The sequence below is a fragment of the Rhinatrema bivittatum genome, chromosome 19 (genome assembly GCF_901001135.1).
Source record: "Rhinatrema bivittatum chromosome 19, aRhiBiv1.1, whole genome shotgun sequence".
NCBI lineage: Eukaryota > Metazoa > Chordata > Amphibia > Gymnophiona > Rhinatrematidae > Rhinatrema > Rhinatrema bivittatum.
This window is the reverse complement of record NC_042633.1, coordinates 19,730,917-19,753,500: the sequence shown is the minus strand read 5'-3', so window position 1 is coordinate 19,753,500 and position 22,584 is coordinate 19,730,917. Positions and strand designations below refer to the sequence as shown.

The following is a 22,584-nucleotide window of genomic DNA, read 5'->3' as shown; positions in this document are numbered from 1 at the left end:
TAGATCTGTATAAAAGGCTAACTCATCATGGGCACCCCCGCCACCCGCTCGCATTTATCTTAAGGTGCCCTGGTCTAAGGACAATATAAATAGCAAAATAACTAAATAGATAAAAATAATAGATACATCCACAAGCCCTGACTCAATGTACGGCTCAATGTTTACACCCTCTCGGTAGAGGCGCTAGGTAATAGAGGTGGGGCGGTCACTGAGCGTACGCTCTTTCTCGGACTTGCTTCATGACGTGCGGCGGTGCCCGGATGCAAACGTCTTTCGTGCTTTCTCCCTGAAAAAAGGCCGAAGCTGCGCGCGTACTTCCGGTTTGCGCGTGCCCAGCTGCACGTGCGGTTGTCTTTTGTCTCGCGGGAAGAGGGGGGTGGGGAGAGTTTTATCACCGTCTGTGCCCAACGAGAAGAGCTAAACAAAAGAAAATTATATAATTTATTTATTATCGTTCTTCGGTTAAAATTTTAAATCTGTTTTATTCGTTTGACTAGTTTTAAACTCGGTTTTTATTTCTCGACGGCACGGTAGTCCTGGTGGAATCGGCTAAAGGGCCGCGCGCGAACTACCCCCGCAACCTTGCCCACGCCTTCTCTCTCTTTCGCCAGTACATTAGGTCGGCTTTTAATTGGTTGGTCGCGGAGCACGCGGGCCCTAGTGCGTTAGCACGTGAGGGTGGGGAAAAAAGGGCGGGGTAAATACGTCATCTTTTTGAGAGAGGTGGGGAATAGTGGGAGGAGCTCTAAGGAGTTAGAAACCCGGATTGGTCCATCGTGGTCCGAGAGAACGAAGACGCGCGCGCTCGTTCGATTCCATAGGGCTTGTCTTTTTTTTTTGGTTTTGTGCTTTGTTCGCGCGCTGGCCACTTCGTTTCCGGAGATTACCGAGAACTCCGGACGGCGCCTGCGCAGTGAGTGACGTCGTGTAGAGGCCCGCCACCGTCGCGGAAAGGGAGAGAGAGACGCGGGCGTGCGCCGCTGCTGTTTCGTTTCCCCTTTCTTCCTCTGCCGTCATGTCGGATTTCGATGAGTTCGAGCGGCAGCTGAACGAGAACAAGCAGGGTGAGAGCCGGGGAAAGCGCCAGCGCGTGTCTTTTTTTTAAGTTCTGGGAGAGGCGGCTGCCAGGGTCGCGGCCTACTCCCAGGTAGCCCCGCGGCCTGTGCTGAGGCTCGCGCGCGGGACCCGGGCTTAGCCCTAGTTCCGGCAGGACTCTCGCTTTTCCTTCCTTTCTCTCCTTCGCGCTGTTCTTGGCCGGGCCCCGAATTAGCGCTTCCATACCCAGCCGTCCCTAATTGTTTAGAGGGGAAGGCCCGGGCACTCTAAGCGTGGTTGGTATAGTGAGCGCTGCGAGCACCTCATGTGGCTTGTGAACAGGGAGGAAGTTCCTAGACTGCGAGCAAATGCCATAGCGAGAAATAAGCACGCATATGGATATATATGTGTACTAATATAAATGTAAATCTGCACGTGTGTATAAATGATCTACAAACTTATGAGTATACATTCATATACACACTGCCAATGCGTATAGCCATTCGTTGGGGGAGGGAAAGAAGCACTCTTCTTGGGCATAAATATCCTTAACTGTTTTAGTAAAGCGCGTGGATATTTTTCTATGCAAATCTGGTTCTCATGTATTAATTACTCTTGAGATTTCTGTGCAAAAAAAACCCTTAAAATTCTGTGCACAGAAACTTAATTCTGCAAACTTTATATTGATCAAAATAACACAAATTACATGATGGTCCTTAAGTAACTACATTTTAAATTAATATAGAAATTACTTAAAAGATGCACAATTTTAAATATATTGAGCAGAATTTCCCTAGAAATTCACTGTAAGAGTGGCCCTTCTACATGTCCTACTCTGGCCACTTTGCCCTCAGGCTCAAACTCCTCCACCTGCCAGTATCTCGCCCCTCCATCTCTAGGCTCAACTCCTTCCACTCTCTCCAGTCCCAGAGTTTGACCCCGTTCTCAGTACTGCTCCTCCCTCTCACACACATGCATCCTCACTCTCGTGCACACACACATCCCCTCATACAGGCTCCCTTTCTCACGCATACACCATCACAAGGCTCTCACACATACACAATCCCTTCACACAGGCCAGCACCCTCACACATAATCCCTTTTTCATACACACCAGTTACCAATCTCTCACACCTTCACAATCTCCTCATATAGGCTCCCCCTCTCTGGCCACTCGCTCTCGCACGCCCCCCTGTTGACCCTCCCTGGTCTCTCTCATATCCTCCTGCTCATCTCCTAATCTCATACCCCCTCCCCACTCACACACACACACCTCTACATACATTCATGCTCACCAGGGCCTTCATCTTTGCCGTGAGTGGAGTGTGTCCCGAGGTGCACAAGGGGCCTTAATGTTCGCCACGACTGGTGCATTCTGCGGCATGCTGGGGTCTCTGCCATTTTTTGCGCAGAAATTGGTTATTCTGCACAGGGGGAAATTCTGTGCTCCACAGTAGTGCAAAGTTCCCCCAGGATTAATTAGCTTTAGTAGTCGTATTAGACCTGGTGGAACCTCCAGTGTCTTCATGAGGTTTCCAGAACTCATGTTCTACAACTGGGGTCTAGGTTCTGGGGTCTAAGAGAGGTTTTCAGGGGCGTCTGGCAAATCTAACTAATAATGTAAAATAGAACATACAAGGGCAGAAAGATCTTGGCTAACCAGGTGACTGTTTCAATCTGGTGCCTATGGTAGTCTCACAATCACAAGCCAGTGATGGTTGGAAGGGGAGATTAGAGGGAGGGAGGATGTAGACAAAGTGAAAAAGAAATGGGTTGAGCAAAGTGTTTGAAAGGGGAGCATAAAGCTAAAAATCAAAATACACAAATCAAACCTCTGATAACAAAAGAACTAAAGGACTTCAAGTCAATTATATATCACTACTAGGTGTGTGCATTGATATATAGAGATGTCCTTGCTTTTTGGTGCTTGCAGTCTAGACAAATTTTAAAAAAGAGGCTTTGATCTAAAACAGTCAGTGGGAAGAACGGCACCAGGTAGTTTATAGAGGCATTGATTTGGGAAGTGGTAACTTTAATTGTGTAAAATAGCAAGGAATGAGACTTCTTAATTCATGAGTAAAATACACAGTGGTATGGGAGAATGGAAATGAAGCCACACTGCTCCTTCCATCCTGCAAAATCTTTGAAATATTTTATTTATTTATTTATTTTAACAGTTTTTCTATACAGAGGTATAGCTATCAGCCTTCACCCCGGTTTACAAGTACAACAACATATTACATTTAACAGTGAACTATGAATGTAAGAGACGTAAAGAAGCATGCAGATAGTCACAAAGTTCTTTCTAGTCGCATATCTTTAAACAGTTGGAAATCTATAATCTCCTCCTTACCTACCTTCTCCATCCCTCAAAAAATCTGAAGGAGTAAAACAAAAAAATAAAGAAGCAAACCAAAGGATAAAATCTTCAGCAGAATAAGCAAAACTAGAAAAGTGAGTAAGGAAAAACAAAAGTAAATTATCGGGACACAAAATAATTTATCATATTTCAGCTGGCTTCTACATTTTCCAAATTTTTCCAGCTCTAGAAGTATGTATGTTTAGATCATCTACCCAAAGATGATGCATGTGACCTTTTGAGAGTGCATAGGTTTTTTCTTCCGATTATGAGGATCTGTAGGAGGAAAGGAATTCCTTTTGCCCAAAACTAGGGGGAGCGATGGTGTCCTTCAGTGATGGTTGCTTGGGGCTTTAAGGGAAACTTCTCATGTGATGAAAGCAGTGTGGGTATATTGAAGGATGTCGAGCTCGTCGTGAGGCATTAAGACAAGTCTTATGTTTTAGCTGAATGTTTAATGGTCAATAGGAAGTGAATTTTCAACAGTGTACCCCACTCTACAGATGAGTCTTCGGCATGAGAGAGAACTAGGAAGCTCGGTGGTTCTAACTGCCATTGCAGTTAAGTTTATATTCTTGGAAGCATGCCTTGTGCTGTTTTCCTTTTTTCCCACCGCTACCTACAGCCTAAAAAGAAATGGGTTGCAGTGAAGTTGAGAGCTACGATACTGTGTGGAAGAAGTTAGTGAGGATGGGAATGAATGGAGCGGAAACCAATGCAGCTATGGAACCAAATGTTAAATCTGCTTCCTTCATGGTTCCGGATATTGAGGGTCTCCTGAAAGTCATGCTGTAAAAGAATGTAGAATGATTTTTTTCCATTTTTGTGCCCAATATCAGTTTGCCCCATTGTAAAAATTGCAGGCAGGCTTAGTTTAGACTGTGCAGGGTCCATTCCAGTTTGCCTTTGCCAGCTTTCCAGTCCAATGTACAATAACTTTTCTGGCATGCAAAGGAGCACGCGGTGGTGTTTGAAGGGTAGTACATCTGTTGCTCTCTGTCCGTCAGGCACTGTCAGTCCTTGGCTCTGCCAAACATTTATTGTTTTTCTGCTGGCAGTGTTCTTTGCCAGAAGCTAATTAACACCCTACGATTAGAAGAGTTCCTTCTTTGTCCCAAGACATGGGAAAGATGTTTGATTCAGTTTGCACCATCTTCTCTCTTTAGCCTTAGGGGTCTCTGCATCCTTTGTAGTTTAGTTCCTGACCGTTTTGATTAGTGTTTTTCCATCCCTCTTTATTGCCCGAGAGTGATTTGGACTGTGAACAGTTAGTGACCATCAAATGTTGCATTCAAAGCCCAACCATCCGCTGTTGTAAACTTGTGTGTGTGGTGGGGAGGCATGGGATCAAACTTATTTGAATGATTTCTAATGTAAGTCATTCAGTATCGAGGTGGTTTTATAGTAATTAAAAAAAAATAGATAAAATAAATGCAGCCTTTTTTATGATCAAATTTTGGTGTAAGTTTATCAGATGGGGCAATAAAGCACTGGGCTAACGGGACCTGGGAAGCTGAACTTGTCTGTTTTCCTAATGGCCCTTCCCACCAATGCACCTCCTGCTGCCATGGCAGTGATTGCTTCTCCTGTGTGCTAGGAAGCAGTTGTATGAGGACACTGGGAGAAGTGTCACTTCCCACCCCATCACACTGTTAGAAGGGTGACCCACTGCAGCCATTAGCAGGAAGCTTGGAAGTACACATTTGAACCTTTTCTCCATTTCTAGAGCAAGATCTATGGGAGGGTTTGTGCACCCTACTCTGCCTTTACCAGGTAATCCAGTAAAGGGGGTTTTAAAGTTTGGAATTACCTAGTCAGAGGTGGAAAAATGTTTTGGTTTTTTTAAACTCTTGCATCAGACAAATTATAACCGCTTAGAAATCATTTTTTGTTGACTTTTTTTTTTTTTTAACTACTGTTTTCTTTTCCCTCCTATTCTGTTCCTCCAGCTCTCTTCTAAGGTTGCCCTGATCCAGGTTCTTGCTTCAGTGACTCATCCCTGGCCTCTAGCCCTGGTGCTGTATCCTCTGTGCAGCAGTTTGGCCCTAGAACTGGTTTTCCACTAGGAACTATCACTAGTCTGACAGCTGACATAACCGGTATTAGTACATACTGACTCAGTGCAGGTTATATTGCTATAAGACCCAAAGGCATGTGACCACTGAATGCATCTCCTTGGTTCTGTGATCCGTCACTTGCTATTGGCATAGGTTTTAAGTGGATGTGGTTAGTGTTCTTAACCCATCCTCCCTCTCTCCACAGAACGTGACAAGGAGAACCGCCACCGGAAACGCAGCCACAGCCGTTCTCGGAGTCGTGACCGGAAGCGGCGTAGCCGCAGCAGGGACCGGCGTGCCCGAGAGCAACGCAGTGGCTCACGGGATCGCAGGCGGCGCAGGTATGCTGCCCTGGGAAGGGGGAATATGGTGGTATGCTGAGTGGAGACAAAATATGAACTATCCCTGCTAAGGGGGTTGGGGAAAGAAAGCAGTGGTGATTTCTAGACTTCCTAGTGTAACCAGATGGACTTAGAACCAATGGGGTTGTGCTCCCCTGCCAGGAGACTGAGTCATGTTTCAAAGCTGATGTCACCCTGGATACACCTTTGCAGTGACATCAGCCCTTCAGTGTTTCTTCAGCAAATGTAGACTTGCTTTCCCTATGGGGATCTCTGTACCTTTTGGAAGAAGAAATTCTACTTTTAAATTGGAGAAAAGATTGAGCCCTGCTCTCCTGCGGTGATAGCTAAAAGTCCCTCCCCCAGTTGAGAATTCCTGAGGCGATTTCCAAGATCCCTCAGAGGTGGGCCTTGGTCCGGTAGCCGGTTCCCGGTGTGGACTTTGCTGCTTAAGCAGCTGAAAGGCAGCGGGTGCATGAATCAGTCGCGCACATAATGTGCATGTAATTCTGCACGCAATAAAGTAAGCGCAGGTTACAGGAAAAGCCGGGTGCAAGGGCTAATTGTCTCGCCGTGCTCCTAGGTGCTCAAAATTTGTGCGCATAAACTTTTAAGGACGAATCGATTGAATGCACAGTTACTGCTGCCAATGGCGCCGACAGCAAAGAAACATAAGGGCCTTGCTTTCTGCACTGCTAGTCATTAGGGCTTCCCAACCTGACCTGGAGTCCAAGTTGTCAGCATTGTGAGGGAAGCCCAAGGGGATTTGGCCTCCCCTGACTTTGCTGAGCCCGGCTCTTCCCATTCAGATGATGGATTGGCAGCCTTAACTGGAAGTGCTCCAGATCTGAGTAACCCTTTGGCTGGATCTTCCATGGGAGAGGGAAACTCAGCTGAGCACACCCCATGGACCCTGCGGCCTTTTCTTGGGTGGAATTTTTCCAGCAACTACAGGCCTTTGTACAGGCAGTCTACTTCCTCGCTTGTCCCTGTCCAGACGGAACCCCAGCCGGCCCCATTCCTTTTGGCAGACCTTGAGGCATGCCCTGCCTGACCAAGGGTATCCCTAGTGGGGACCCTGATGGCACAGATGAATAGCAAGAGCCCTTGGATGAAGGAGAAATTGCCCTAGGATTAGAACCATATCGAACTATCTTTCATAGAGATGAATTGCCGGCCTTGGTTTCCCAGAACCTGAAACATTGGGAGATCCTGGAGCAGAATCTGAAGGAACCAAAGAATCCTATTCTGATTTTCTTGCGCAAAGCCTCTCCCTATGTCCCAGTACTGGAAGCCATCCAGGAGTTGATTGACCTGGAATGGGATGCCCCAGAAGCAAGTTTTTTAAAGGGGGCCAGGTGTTAGAAGCACTATATCTGCCAGATCTAGCAGTGAGAATGTTTGCGTTTCCCTAAATTGGATGCACTGGTCTGCACTGTCTCTAAGCGAACAACTATCCCAGTGGAGGGAGGAATGGCCTTAAAGGATGCACATGATACTGTTGGAGTCCATCCTTAAACAAGCCTTTGATGCAGCTAGCAATGACCTTACAGATTGCTTCTTGTTGTGCCCTGGTTGCGTGTTCGTGCCTACTTCTCTCTCAGGAGGTGGATAACTCGGGGGGGTGAATTCCAGACCAGCTATGGAACCAGCCGTCGCCTTTTTAGCAGACGTGGGCTTGGATTTAGTCCATAATTCTGCCAGAGCTGTGGCCTAAATGGTAGTGGCTGGAAGACAACTATGGCTGCAGAATTGGTCAGCTGACACACCCTCCAAGTTCCAACCTTACTAAGATGCCTTTTATAGGATCACTCCTATTCAGAAACGAATTGGGAAAACTGTCCAGTAAATGGAGCGAATCTCCAGTCCCCCCGCTATCGGAAGATAAGAGGAAGCAGTTGCAGTGCACCTTGCCTATGAGGGGCCGGTCCAGGGGTGCTCAACATTTCTGCCCCTACAGAAATGTGACATTTCAGAGGTCTCGGCCCTTTGGAAGAATTCTGTCCTTTCATAGTCAACAGACCAAGAGAGGGGCAGGTTCAGGATCATCCCAAACCTCCCAATGAAATTTTACCAACACATCTTTGGAGATGGGGGGGGTCAACTGTCTCTTACCAAAGAGGGGGTTCGAAATCACTTCGGAGAAGTGGGTACTGGAAGTTGTATGAGAAGGATATGTGCTGGAATTTCGCAGCACTCGGGACGTATTCATGATGTGTCCTTGCCACTCCCAATACAGAAAGCAGGCAGTGGAGACTACTCTTTTAAGGCTCCTCAGGATGAGGGCTGTAATCCCAGTACCTATGCCCCAGGAAAATACCAGGCATTATTCCATTGTACCTGAGAAGGAGGGTTCCTTTTGCTCCATCCTAGACCTCGAGCTCAACAGTCACGAGTGACTGTTTCCGCTTGGAAACATTACTCTCCGTGATAATGGCCATACAACAGGGAGAGTACCTAACTTCCCTGGACCTATCCGAGGCCTGCCTACATATTCCAGTCCATCAAGAACAACAACAAAGCGTACTGGGTTGCCACCATCAGTTCCGGGCACTGCTCTTTGGCCTAGCCACCACCTCAAGAAAATTTTCCAAGATTATGGTGGTTGTGGTGGCAGCGTTAAGGAATCCTGGTACACCTGTACTTGGATGACTGGTTGATCCAAGCCAAGTACGTGGAAGAAAGTCTCCGGGTGACCAACAGGGTGATCACCTTGCTTCAGGAACTTGGTTGGATAGTAAACCTGGATAAGAGCAGTCTCAAGTCTTCCCAGTTGAGTATCTGGGAATCTGTTTCGACACTAGACAGGGCAAGGTCTTCCTCCCGACCACATGGATATGGAAGTTGATGTCCCAGGGGTGTCAGTTGATGAACACAATACGCCTGATGGTGTGGAGCTATCTCCAAGCTCTTGGTTTGATGGCGGCAACTTGGTAGTGCCATGGGCAAGAGCCCACATGCACCCACTTCAACGCTCGCTGCTCTCTCGTTGGAACCTGCAGTCTCAAAACTGTTCAATTTGGCTCCACTTACCAATGGGAGTCTGCTCTAACCTCAAGTGGTGGTTGCAGGAGGCTCATTTGAGCAGGGGATTGTCCTTATCCTCCCTGAACTGGCTGGTTCTTATGGATGCGAGTCTCCAGGGCTGGGGAGCTCACTATCAGCAACTCACGGCCCAGGGACGTTGAACGGAGGAAGAGGCCTTCTGGAACATCAATTGCTTGGAAGCCCAGGCAGTGAGGCTGGCATGCTTGCAATTCAGCCACAGACTCCAGGGTCAAGTGGGCCGCATAATGTCTGACAACGCAATGATTGTAGTCTACATCAATTGCCAGGGAGGGACCAAGAGCCAGCAGGTGTCTCAGGAGATAGACCTCCTTATGGAATGGGTGGAAATACATCTACAGATCTCAGCCTCACACATCGCAGGAAAAGACGACACAACAGACTTTCTAAGCAGGGAGAATTTGGATCCAGGAGAGTGGGTGGTGTTGGCTGAAGTCTTTCAACTGAGATCGCTGGAGCCTCCCGTCCATCTCACAATATGAAGGTTCCCGATTCTTCAGTCGCAGAATAGATCAGTGGTCCCTGGGGGTCGAGGCTCTTGTTCAGACCTGGCTGGAAGAAGAGCTGCTATATGCCTTCCCTCTGTGGCCCTTGCTGAGCAGGATCAATCGCAGAATTGAGCACTCGATTAGTCACACTAGTAGCTCCATCTTGGCCTAAGCATACGTGGTATGCGGACATGCAGAGACTCCTGGTGGAGAACCCCTGTGCCTTCCACCGCACAGGGACCTGCTACAGCAGGGACCGGTCCTTCACGAGGATCCGACTCTATTCTGTCTTACGGTCTGGCACTTGAGAAGGCTCTCCTGATGAAGCGAGGATTTTCTGCACCAGTAATTGCCACCTTACTCCGCGCTTGAAGTTCTCTACATCACTAGCGTGTGTGCGTGTCTGGAGAGTATTTGAGGCCTGGTGCGAGGAACGCGGTGTTCCACCCCCCCCCCCCCCTCGGGCAGTCAGAATCCCACTTACTCTGGAATTTTTGCAGGACGGCTTAAATACTCTGGAATTTGTTGCCAGAGAATGTGGTTCGTGCAGTTAGTATAGCTGTGTTTAAAAAAGGATTGGATAAGTTCTTGGACGAGAAGTCCATTACCTGCTATTAAGTTCACTTAGAGAATAGCCACTGCCATTAGCAATGGTTACATGGACTAGACTTAGTTTTTGGGTACTTGCCAGGTTCTTATGGCCTGGATTGGTCACTGTTGGAAACAGGATGCTGGGCTTGATGGACCCTTGGTCTGACCCAGTATGGCATTTTCTTATGTTCTTATAAAGGTTTGGTCTTTAACTCCTTGAAGGTGCAGGAAGCGGCTCTTGTTTCAGGGATGAGGTGAATGGAACATCTGTCGGCTCATCCGTATGTGGCCTATTTTCAGAAAGGGGTGAAGCACCTTCGGCCACCTCTATGGTGGCCCTTGTGGAATTTTTGGCAGGGCTTGGTCTTTCCCTGCATTTATTAACCTTGAAAATATTGTTCCTGGTGGCTCTATGCTCGGCACGTCGCATCTCTGAACTGCAGGCATTGTCTGAAACCGTTCCTCAGGATGACTCCAGGAGCGTTACAGCTTCGTACCGTTCCATCCTTCTTGCCCAAGGTAGTCTTGGAGTTTCATTAAAATCAGTCCATTTTGTTGCCTTCCCCAAATAAACACAGGAACGCGGAGGAATACTACCTCTATTTTGAATGTTGTAGACGTTTGGTGCGGTATCTGGAAGTTTCAGAATTGGTCCGAAAGACTGACCACCTTGTTTGTCCTTCAGGGTGGAAGGAAGCAGGGTGAACCAGCTTTGTGGGCTACTGTAGCTTGCTGGATTAAGGAGGTGGTCACAGGATCATCTTTGGAGGCAGGAAAGCCATTACCTTTTCAGGTTAAAGCTCATGCCACCAGGGCTCAGGCGGTCTCATGGGTGGAAGTTAGACTGCTGTTCCCTGTTGATATCCGCTGAGCAGCATCGTGGTCCTCCTTTCACACCTTCTCCAGGTTCTATCGCTTGGACATACAGGCCTGAGAAGACTCAGCCTTTGCAAGGGCGGTGTTATCCGGACCGCGGGCAGCCTCCTGCCCTGATCAGGAGTAGCTTTTGTACATCCCATTGGTCTTGAGTCCATCTGGCTACATGCTAGGAAATGGAGAAATTACTTGCGTGATAATTAAATTTCCCTTAGTGTAGACAGATGAACTCAGCGTCCCACCCTCTGCTGCCCAAGAATGGTGCCAAGGATTCGCCCATGGAGTGGATATAGATTCCAAGAGATTACGGGTAAGCCGTCATCCAGTCCCTCGATCAGGGCATCTATAATCTTACTGGGGTTCAGTGTTTGGTTGAGTACAGTATCTGTTTTTAATTGTTTTTTTCAGTAGTATGTCCACAGTGGCTTTTGAAGAGACTACTGAAGGGCTGAGGTCACTGCAGGGATGTATCTAGCATGATGTTAGCTTTGAAACCTGACTCCCTCTCCATCTGCAGGCAGGAGAGCATAAACCCATTGGTCCTGAGTCCATCTGGCTACACTAAGGAAAACAAAATAATCAGGTAAGTAATTGTTCCATTATTTGGTATTCAATTGGTTAGCCCAGGTCCCCTTACATCTGTAAGAAACTGATTCAGCCGTTGTGATTGATTTGACATATTGTGGAGATGTTCCTCCATCTTGAGTCTTTCCAAACAGAAGCGTGTGAGTTCTGTCTTCCTCCAGCCTTTATCAGTCTTGTTAATCACACAAGTTTAGGGAGTTGTTTTTTTTTTAATTGGTGCCCATTCTAATTTTGTTGTGTGTTGGCAGCCGATCACCCCGGCACGAAAAGAAAAAGAAGATCCGTAAATACTGGGACGTGCCTCCCCCGGGCTTTGAGCACATCACTCCCATGCAGTATAAAGCCATGCAAGGTGGGTAGATTCTGTTAAAAATGTAGCTTTCTCTATTCAGAAGCTCCATCCGTTAGTGTTATCACTTGTGGTGCCAAAACCTCACCAGCTTTTCTCTCCTGCACTGGTTGCCTCCCTCCTCTGTGTGGCAGAAGATTATCAGTGTAGCAGCAGTAGCCTAGGCTGGGAGAGGTCAGTGGCAGGGTTGGAACGATCCTGCATGTGGATTGGAAGGAACTTCTGCACAGTAGAGATGCTGTTTAAAGAATCTCTTTTGGGGAGGGGTGGGGGGTGCACCGGATTACTAGTCTGCCCTGGGTGTTGTCATGTCTCGTTCTATCTCTGGGACGGGTTTTAATGCATTGGGAGGCGGGGCTGTATTTGCTAGGTCTAATCAAGGGCATCCCCCTCAATGGTAAAGCAGCCTAGGGTAGCAAGCTCTGGCTGGTTCTCAGTGCTTTCTGCCCACCAGAGGTCTTTCCTGTTCGTACCCCAAATCAGTCCAGACGAGTGTGTTTTCATTCCTTACCAGCAGATGGAGGCAGCGAACCAAAGAGTAGGTTACGTAGCAGTGCCTCTGTATTTCTACCTCCAGCAGATGGTAGAGGTGCAAACCTGCAGTCTGGAGTTTAAAAAAATAATTGGAGAAAGGTTGGAGAAGAGGAGACCTTGAGGGTTTAGGTACCTTTTTGGGCCATCCCTCAGATGGAGTTGGGCAAGCGGGGGATTGGTGATCCCTGGGTAACTGGACCCACAGCGGTTCCAGGGTCTGACAATAAGGGGTCCCGGCTCCCTCTAGATCCCTGAAGGCTTCTTGCCAGATGAGTGACCAGTAGCAGGAAAGTATCATTAATTTTTTGTTTTTTTTCTGCATGTTTTGTTCTTTGGACTGTTCTGGCTCTTTAAAAGTTTAAAAAAATATATACCATCAATCTAAACAGGACAAGAAGTAGTTGTGGTTCCTCCCAGGGGGTTAGCAGGTCCTGGTGGGCTCCCCTTTTATATGGGACACCGGGGGTGATGACCAGTGGTCCGGTCCCTCCCCCTATCGTTTGGAGCCAGAGAAGCCTTGCCGGTAACATTTATATAAGAAAAGAAATAGGTAGCAACAGAAGAGAAGCACTGTGCGGCGGTGGTCCAGTGTTTGCACGCGTACCGGGAAGGGTGTGCGATCGTGGTCTCGGCTCCCAGGTCAAATTTTTTTTTTTTTCATCGGCGCCTCCGCACTCCCGTTCCCACCAGCCTTACTGCGGGATGTTACATGCTCGGCTTGTGGGGAGCCATTTTCTTCGGCGCTCCCACGTGGTTTCTGTGCACGTTGCCTTCCCGGAGGGGAGAGTGCTTCGGGAGCGGTGGTAATGGCAGTGGGGAAGTCTCGTGGTGCGGGGGGGAAAAAGGCCCGCTGCTTCTGAGGCCGAGGTTCCGTTCCCGCTCAGCGTGGGAACAGTGGCCATATTGAAAGCATTCTCTTCTGCTTAGGTAAAGTTGGCAGGGGGTGGGGATCTGCCGCCCGGCTGGCTTGAGCCCTGAGGAGCCTCAGGACTCCTTTCAGGAGCTCTCAGATTACCCCAGTCCCCTGGAGGGGGGATTTGAGGGGCCTGACCGGGTTTTCAGCTGACTTTGTGCTTTTAGTGCACAAAGCTTATTTGGCTAGCCAATCTCATCTGGGCAGTGTTCCTAGGCAGAGAACAGTTGAAGGTCTGCCCAGGAAAGGTCCCCAAGTGGCTGGAGCCACAGGGAACAGTCAGGATTCGGAAGGTTAGAGGTCCTTCTCGGGGTGACCTCAGTGATACTATCTCGGGGGACTTAGGCCTTGCTGGGCTATTGGGGCATGACTCAGCCTTGGGGGGGCCCCCCCCTTCTCCTCCTCTTGGAGGGGCTGACCTGGAAGAGGAACCGGAAAAGTCTTGCCCTTTGGATGGAGACTATCCCAAGGGATATCCAGAGGATGTAATTACCACCCTGCTTCAAGCCTGGAAATCTTGTCGTGAGCAGGAAATCCTTCCTCTGTGGCCCAGATTCTAGCTTTCTTGCAGAAAGGCCTCAGCAAAGGGTTGGTTTGTTTTGTTTTTTTTTAATTCCCTTCGTGTACAGGTTGTGCCTTGGGATGCCTGAGAGGCAAGCTTCATGGGGTGGTGCTGGTGGCACATCTGGGTGTGATGCGGTTTTTTTCTCCGCGGGGTGAAGCATTGGATTCCCCCAGTTCGTCTTGGAGCCTTAATTTAGTCCTAAGGCTACCTTGAAGGATTTAACCTTGAAGACTGTTTTTGGTGGCATCTGCTCAGCTCAGAGGGTGTTGGAAATTCAAGCCCTCTCAAGCCAGGAACCTTTTTTACAAATTTGATTCCTGGGTCTCTTAGGCTCCCTCCTTTCTGCTAAAGGTAGTCTCAGCTTTCCACTTAAATCGGTCAGTGGAACTTCCGGCCTTTCTCAATATTGAGCTGGATGCGCCTAACTCTAGGGAATTGAGGCACCTAGATGTCAGGAGGGTCCTCTTACGTTATCTCGAGGTTACTAATGCTTTTCGGGTCTCCGATCATCTTTTTGTTCTCTGGAGTGACGCTAAGAAGGGGCACAAAGCGTCAAAAGCGACCATAGTTCGTTAGTTGAAAGAGGCTTATTGCCTCTGTTTATATTTGTCGTGGGCGGCCTGTCCCTGACTGAAGGCACATTCCATCCGGTCGCAAGCTGCTTTCTGGGCAGAGTCAGTTGATTTTGCTGCAAGAAATTTGCAGGGTGGTGACCTGGAAGTCTTTACACTTTTTTTTTTTTTTGGCCAGGCACTACTGTTTGGATGTCCAGGCGCCAGATGTCGACAGTTTTGGGAGCCGTGTCATTCGAGCAGGACTCTCAAGGTCCTACCCCACATAGGGAAGCTCTGGTACATCCCAGCAGTCTGGACTGATCCTGGTACGTACAGGGAAAGGAAAGTTAATTTCTGCTAATTTTCGTTCCTGTAGAACCAAAGATCAGTCCAGACACTCGCCCATTGAGAGTGGCCAAGAAGTTCTTGAGTCCGCTCGATCTATTTTACCAGTATTTTATTTCAGCTCCGCTACAGGCTCAGGAAGGGTACAGGTTTCTCTTTATCCTGTTAACAGATTTTTGCATGTACATAGTTTGGTCATTTCCTTCTTGTTCTTGCTGGTCTTCCTTGTTGAATGGTTACAATATACTTTTCTGTTTGGTAGTATTAATACTGAGGAGATGCGGTGGCACACCAGGTTAAGAGGGAGGTGCTCTCAAATTTTGTCTCCATGTGCTGGAAGGGGGGCAAAACCCAGTAGTCTGGACTGATCCATGGTACTACAGCAATGAAAATTAACAGGTAAGAACCAATTTTCCTTTCCTTGTTGTGCAGGGCAGGCCAGAGCTGGGGTAAGGAGTGTCGTGGGGGCTGCGACTCACAGCAATCTGTTTGGGGAGTCGGGGGTTGAGCTGTGTGTGGCGCGGTTTCTGCCAGCCTCGGCCATGCTTGTTAACTTTTCCCACGCGACTGTGCAGTGAGGTGCAGGCCTGACTGTGTGTCTAAAAATGGTGCCACCGACAGAATCGCATGAAGGGCTAAGCGGTCGGGGGGGGGGGGGGGGGGATTAAGTTTGTACCATTCTGAAGGCTCCATGGACTTTCTCAACTAGGGGGTCTGGAGACCTTCACTGCCTGGAGCTGGATCATCTGGCAGTTTGGGAGACTCTGACCTGGATGTTGATCCTGTGGTTGTTCCAGTGGACCCTGGGGACCCGGCGGTTCACGATCAGGGGTTAGATAAGGACATGATGGATAGCGGAAAAAGATGATCCCCATGTGGTGTGGTTATTCCGTAGGGAGGAACTGAAGCTGCTTATTCCCCATGTTCTGCAGAAGCTGGGGATTAAACTGGTCCAAGAGGAGTCTGACAATGAGGGGGTGGACCCGGTATTGAATGGTCTCCGGGGTCTTCCTATGGTTTTTCCACTCCCAAAGAAGGTCAGGAAACTGGTAAACTGGGATCTCCTGGAAGTGGGCTTGAAGGTGGCCAGGGCTATGACGACAGTTGTATCCTCTGACTGAGGAAGTGCTTCAGCTTTGCCCAAGGGTGGATACTTTGGTGTCTGTAGTCACCAAGAAGGTGACAATCCTGGTGGTGGGTTCAGCGGCCTTAAAGGGACACAGGATCATAAGCTGGAGATTCATCTGAAGCAGATGTTCAAGGTCTCTGCTTTTGAAGCTGCAATCTGTAGTAGCTTCATGCAAAAGGATGTGTTTGTGCTGGGTTCAAAAGGCTCAGTAGAAGTCTTCAGCCGCAGCTGGGGCAGATGGGAAGGCCCAGGTGGAGGCTGGAATTGCATATGTGGTGGTTCCCTGTACGTTCCTGGATCATTCCAGACTCCTGGGTTTATGCATCCATGCCAGCAGATGGAGACAAAGTTTAACTGACACTTCTTGATAAGCAAAGGTGCCACCTGCAGTTCCTCAATATTTCTCTGTCTCCAGCTGATAGTGGCTGGTGCATTCTCCTGCAGTTTCTGGTTCTTTTTGTCTTTTTTCCTTTTCTTTTTCTCAGGAGCATTTCTCCCAGGGGTCGGATTCCCTGGGGGAACCCTTACCTGTTTAGTTGAGGTGGACGAATTGGAGGTCTGTGACCTTTTTGTATGCTTGCTTCGGCTCCCATATGTGAGGTGCAAATCTGGTGGTTCAGATCTCTCTCTTCATGAGGCCTTCTGTGGCTTTTCAGCTCGGGGCAGCTGCTTTTTGATTTTAGGGTGCGCTCTCCTAGCTTTCAGGCTGAGCTGAAGCTGGACAACTCCCCTTGGCCTTAGGAGAGCAGAGGCCCTGTTATTTTTGTAAAGTTTATAAAAAAAAAACAAATTTCAGCAGGAAGCAGCTGCAGCGGGGGCGGTAAGTCTCCCCCTAGCTCCGTGGGCGGCTTTTTTTGGGGGTGATCTAGTTGTGCTCTGGGATTAGCCGCGTGCTATGGTTTGTGGTCTAGCCTACTGCGCGTGTGGCGCGGTTCCTGCCAGCCTCGGCCATCTCTCTACTCAGCGTGTGTATCGGGAGGTGAGGGGCCTCCCTATGCGGTTCGTTGGCAAAGTGACCAGTTCGGGAGACCTTGGAAAGGTTGGGGGGGTTTAGGAGCTGTGGTGCCGGTTCTCCCGGAAGAACGGGGTACTTATTTCGTGGTTCCTGAAAAGGAGGGCATTTTTCGGTGTATTCTGGGCTTGAGTAAATGCAGCGCTGAAAGTCCCAAGATTTTGCATGGAAACCCTAAGGTCGGTGATTGCGGCCGTTTGCAGTCGGGAGTTCCTAGCTTCCTTGGATCTAACGGAGGCGAATCTTCATATCCCCATTCGTTGGGATCACCAGTGTTATCTGAGGTTCATGGTTCTCATCAGCATTTCCAGTTTCAGGCCCTTCCTTTCGGCCTAGCCATGGCACCGTGGACCTTCACCAAGATCATGGTAGTGGCAGCGGCCTTGTGGTGCGAGGGAGTTCTGGTACATCCTTATCTTGGCGATTTGGCTCATCAGGGCAGAGTTGGAGGCGAGTTGTCACTCAGCAGTCAGGAAGGTCATTCAACTCCTTCAGTCACTGGGCTGGGTGGTGAAATTCGCCAAGAGCCATCTCAACCTGACCCAGTGTTTCGAGTATCTGGGAGCCCAGTTCGACACAAGCGTAGGCAAGGTGTTTTTGACGGACGAGAGAGCAAACAAATTGCAGTCACAGATCCACAGTCTGTTGGTTGTGTGGGTGCCCAGAGTTTGGGATTTTTTGCAGGTTCTGGGATCCATGGCTTCCACCCTCAAGTTGGTTCCCTGGGCTTTTGCGCATATGAGACCATTACAGAAAGCTCTGTTGGTACAATGGAATCCACTATCGGAGCTTTTTCATCAGCCGGTATAGCTGGATGTTCCTACGAGGGAGAGCCTCTCCTGGTGACTCCAAATGTCTCGCCGCCTTTGGGGGGTCGCTCTAGAGGTACTGGATTGGATCGTTGTTAATACCGATGCCAGTCTGTCTGGTTGGGGGGCAGTTTGCCAGCTTCAGTCGGCTCAGGGGGTGTGGTTGCCAGAGGAGCGCTCCTGGTCTATCTACCGCTTGGCGACCAGGGCAGTGTGATTAGCGTTGTTGGCCTTTCTGCAGATAGTCCAAGGTCGTTCAGTCAGAATTCTGTCTGACAATGCGACGACTGTGGCTTATATCAATTGACAAGGTGGTACCAAGAGCCATATGGTAGCCCAAGAGGCTCAGGAGTTAATGATCTGAATGGAGGCACACTTGACCCAGATAGTGGCCTCTCATATTGCGAGCAACGAGAAGGTCCAGATGGATTTTGTCGCAATCTTCTAGATCTGGGCAAATGGGAACTGTCAGAGTTGGCGATGCAGCTCATTCGCGAGAAAGGGGGTTGTCTACATGTAGATCTGATGGCGTCTCACCACAATGTAAAAGTGCCACGATTTTTCAGCCAAGGGAGTTAACACTCTCTGATTACTTGGCCTCAGGGAGTTCTACTTTGTGTTTCCTCCGTGACCTGGTGGGCAAGATTTTGCGCAGAATAGACACCTAGGGGATGTCGTATTGGTGGCTCCGGAGTGGCCACGACTCCTCTGGTTTGCGGATCTCATCAACTTGGCCGTGGACGGTCCAATACAGTTCAATCATCTCGCTCATCTGTTCCATCAAGGTCCCATATTTTTCAATCAGGCAGATTGCTTCTGTCTAGCGGCTTGGCTTTTGAGAGAGGCGTTTAAGACGCAGGGGGTACCCAGAGCCGGTGGTTATTCCCTTCTGCATGTGAGGTGCATGTCTACCTCGTCTTACGTCTGAGTTTGGAAGGCTTTTGAGGTTTGGTGTGGCCAAAGTTGTTGCTGCTTTGCAGACTTCGGTGTCCCAGATTTTATCCTTCCTGCAAGATGGCTTGGACAAAGGCTTGGCATTTAACTCTCTCCGTGTTCAGGTAGTGGCTCTGGCCTCTTTGTGAGGGACGATTGGAAGATCTTTGTCCTCTCACCTTGATGTTGTATGGTTTCTTCGAGGGGTCAAGAATTTACATTCTCCGGGACGGAAGGTCTGTCCATCTTGGAATCTTAATCTGGTCCTTCGAGCTTTGTGTGAACCACCTTTTGAACCTCTTTCTAGGGCGACTCTTAAGGATTTGACCTTGAAAGTTGTTTGTTTTTCCTGGTAGCCATTTGTTGGGCACAGAGAATATCAGTTGCAAGCTTGGTCTTGTAGGGACCCGTTCCTATAGATTTTAGATTTGGAGGTGTCCTTACAGACAGTTCCATCTTTCCTTCCCAAGGTGGTCTCGGCTTTTCATGTTAGTCGGTCGAACTTCCAGCTTTTCCCAGTCTGGATGCTGCTTCTCATGCGAGGGAACTCGGGCATTTGGACGTTCGGAGGGCCTTACTGAGAGATCTGGAGGTGTGACCAATGCCTTTCGGAGATCTGATCATCTATTTGTTTTGTGGAGAGACTTGAAGAAAGGGCTCCAGGCTTCCAAAGCTACCCTTGTGAGGTGGCTCAAGGAGGCTATTGGGTTAGCCCATAATTCTTAAGGGCAGCCAGCTGCCGAATGGTTTTTGGGCTCATTCTACTAGATTGCAAGCGGCCTCGTGGGTGGAGGCTCAGTTGGTGTTGCCACAAGAGATTTGTTGGGCGGCTACATGGAAGTTGCTGCACGCTTTTTCAAGACATTATCGCCTAGATGTCCGGTATCCGGAAACTCATTCTTTCAGCGAGAGTGTTTTGCGAGCGGGACTCTCCAGGTCCTACCCTGGCTAGGGGGCTTTGGTACATCCCAGGAGTCTGGAATGATCCGGGTACGTACAGGGAAAGGAAAATTTGGTTCCTATCTGCTAATTTTCGTTTGTAGTATCACGAATCATTCCAGAGCCCGCCCCCTTGATGGAGGTGGAAGAGTCTGTGCTCTTTGCTATGCAGATTTTTCTTCAAGGTTTTGCAAGTGAGTTCTTGTGCTTGGGTACATATCAATACGGAGGAACTACAGGTGGCACCAGTGCTTATTAAGCAGTGTGAGTTAAACTTTCTCTGTCTCCATCTGCTGGCACGGATGCATAAACCCAGGAGTCTGGAATGATCAATGGTACTACAGGAACGAAAAATAGCAAATAAGAACCAATTTTCCTATGCTCTTTACAGTTTGATCCGGACTTCAGCCAAGAGTATGGTCGTGGTGGTGTCAGCTTGATGCTGCGAAATTGGTCAACTGATGTGGTCGAAGTCTCAACTCTAATCTCCCCTTCAAGGGAAAATTGTTGTTTGGGGGGGGGGGGGGGGGACGGGACTTGGAACAGTTGATCAAGGTGCTAAGGGAATCAAAGGGTCATAAGCTGCTGGAGGACAGGAAGGTGGCTTGGAAAAACTTTCCGCCTCGTTCCTGTTTTCATGAAGGTCGCAGGTTTTTGTTCTCTGAGGAGTTCTGCACTGGTTGGGGGGCAGAGGCAGAGTTCCTGGTGGCAGAGGAGCCTGTAGGAATCCCAGAGAGGGCTCTAGCCAAGGGGCTGGGACTGGTAAGACCTCTCAGTGAGGCCTGCAGGGTCCACTCTCTCGATACAGCTGTGTGGGGTCGGCTATCGCTTGTCTACGAGGAGTGGACTAGGATTACCTCAGATCAATGGGTCCTAGAGGTAGTAAAAGGCTATGCTTTAGAATTTTCTTGGTCCCTCATGGAGTGCCTTCAGGGCCTGGGTGTGATAGTCCCGGTGCCAGCGGCGGAACAAGACCGCAGTCGGTTCTTAGTTTATTTCGTCGTGCTTTCCATCTGAATCCCAGTAGAGCTGCTTGCTGTCCCCAGATTGGTCGGATGAAGTGTCAGTCCAGAGAGCTCCATCTCTTGGATGTTCAGGCGCTGTTGTGTTTAAAAGTTACCAACAGTTTTCAGCGTTTGGATCATTTGTTTGTGTTTTGGAGGTGCTAAGGTTCCAAGGGCACGGTAGCACATTGGCTGAAGGAAAATTCTGGATGGATTATGTGCAGGCGACTTCTTGGGCAGAGTGTCATTTGGTTTTGCCACTGGCGATTTATAGAGCGGCGAGGTCATCTTTACACACTTTCTTGCCATTACCAGATGGATGTTCAGGCTCCGGGTGCGGCGTCCTTGGGCTAAAATGTGTTGCGTGGGATCTTTCGTGGGCCCGCCCGGTGTAGGGTTGCTTCGGTACATCCCACTTGTCTGGACTGATCCGGGATATGAACAGGAAAAGAAAATAGGTTCTCACCTGCTAATTTCCATTCCTGAAGTTACCCACAGATCAGTCCAGAAACCTATCCCTGTGTATTTTTTGCTCAAAACCATTGCGGCTATTCCGTTCTAGGTCGCACTTTCTGGGAAGCACTATCAGATTGTACATATTCATAGCCTTCAGAGGATGGCCTGGTTGTTTTGTTCTCCCTTGGGCTGTTAGTGGTTATGCTGTGTTCAAGGGTTCACTATTGTTAGTCTTATTTACTTATTTATTTGGGGGTGATTGATCTTTAATCTGGCTTGGGTACAGGTCAGTACTGAGGGACTGCAGATGGCGCTCTCTGTTTAGTAGCAGTGCCTCAAACTCTTTGGTTTTCTGCCTCCATCTGCTAGTAGGAATGCAAAACCCACTTGTCTGGACTGATCTCTGGTACTTCAGGAGCGAAAATTAGCAGGTAAGAACCAATTTTCCTTTATTTCTTTGCAGTATTCAACCTGTCCTGGTTAACTAAAAAAAACAAAAGTTTTATACCGGACTACCCCTTTATCTGCTGCCTTGGGCCCCACTTATATTTGAGGATAATGCCTGTATGTATATAACTAGATACAAGTGTGAAAAATAAAATGTTTGGGAGGCAACTTTGTTTTGGAAACGAAAATTGCACGGCTTCCAGAAAGCAGCTAACCACAACTGTCCAGTGCCTTGTGAGTGGGCACTTGAGATGTGCTGTTGTGTGACCGAACCCTTAGACTTACCGATGTAGTTTAACTTTCCTGGGGAGTACAACGGTTGGGTGAATGAGGCTGAGCCATCGTGGTATTAGCAAATGGGGTAACTAGTAGTTTGAGCTTAACCAGCTAATATTCCTTTTGTTCCCCCTCTTGAATGAGTCTGACTGGATGCTTTTTTTTTCCTCCCCCCCTCAGCCGCAGGCCAGATCCCAGCCACAGCCCTCCTCCCGACTATGACCCCGGATGGCCTGGCCGTGACCCCCACCCCCGTGCCCGTCGTTGGCAGCCAGATGACCAGGCAGGCCCGGCGGCTTTACGTCGGAAACATCCCCTTCGGAATCACTGAGGTACTGGGTGGGCTTCCAATACGCTCCCCCCTCCCTGGCTCCCTTTTTTCCTCAAAAGAGTGTCTGCATCATTTCTTTCCAGCTTTTGTGTGTGAGGGCAGCGCTGTTAGTTGGAAGAGGGGTGGGAGGGTCTGGTCTTGCATTTTGGTTTACCTCACTGGTGGTGCTTTAGGAGGAATCGGGTCTGGGGGGGGGGGGGTTGTGCTTTACCATCCTATGTAGCACCCCCTTTCTCTAGATGTTGATGGGACTCTTCTTCCCATCAGTCCATCTCTCGCCAGCGTTGTACTCATTTGGCACCTCTTGCAGTGTTCGAGGACACGGTTTTGCCCTGTCCTCTGTGATCCCAGTTTCCATGTAAGGTTTTCCGGCAGGGGGAGACTTGGGAGCTTGCTGGCAGGTGTATTTAGTGCATATCTGTTGGGCAGCTAGGACACTGGCTTACGGCCAGTCTGACACCATTCTGTGTCCTCGCACTAGCTGGCAGATGCTTTTTGAGATTGTTGTTCACAAGTTAGCTTTGATGTAGTATGACGGACTGCTTTTAGCCATGGCTCTTGAGGATTTCTCAAGTGTCTTTAGTCCTAAG

The 22,584-nt window shown here is 48.8% G+C and overlaps 1 protein-coding gene across 2 annotated transcripts in view; it reads left to right on the top strand.

Moving 5' to 3' along the window:
* Nucleotides 1-732: 732 nt before the first annotated feature.
* U2AF2 (U2 small nuclear RNA auxiliary factor 2) overlaps nt 733-22,584 on the top strand; it is a 36,406-nt gene continuing 14,554 nt past the window's right edge. Inside the window, exons 1-5 of one of the 2 annotated variants that reach the window (XM_029585306.1) lie at nt 733-1,064; nt 5,657-5,792; nt 11,331-11,396; nt 11,647-11,750; nt 21,844-21,995. In XM_029585306.1, coding sequence (XP_029441166.1) covers nt 1,016-1,064; nt 5,657-5,792; nt 11,331-11,396; nt 11,647-11,750; nt 21,844-21,995 — 507 coding nt within the window. In that variant the 5' untranslated portion in view covers nt 733-1,015. The remainder of the gene's footprint in view (nt 1,065-5,656; nt 5,793-11,330; nt 11,397-11,646; nt 11,751-21,843; nt 21,996-22,584) is intronic. The other variant, XM_029585307.1, reaches the window with a different exon arrangement.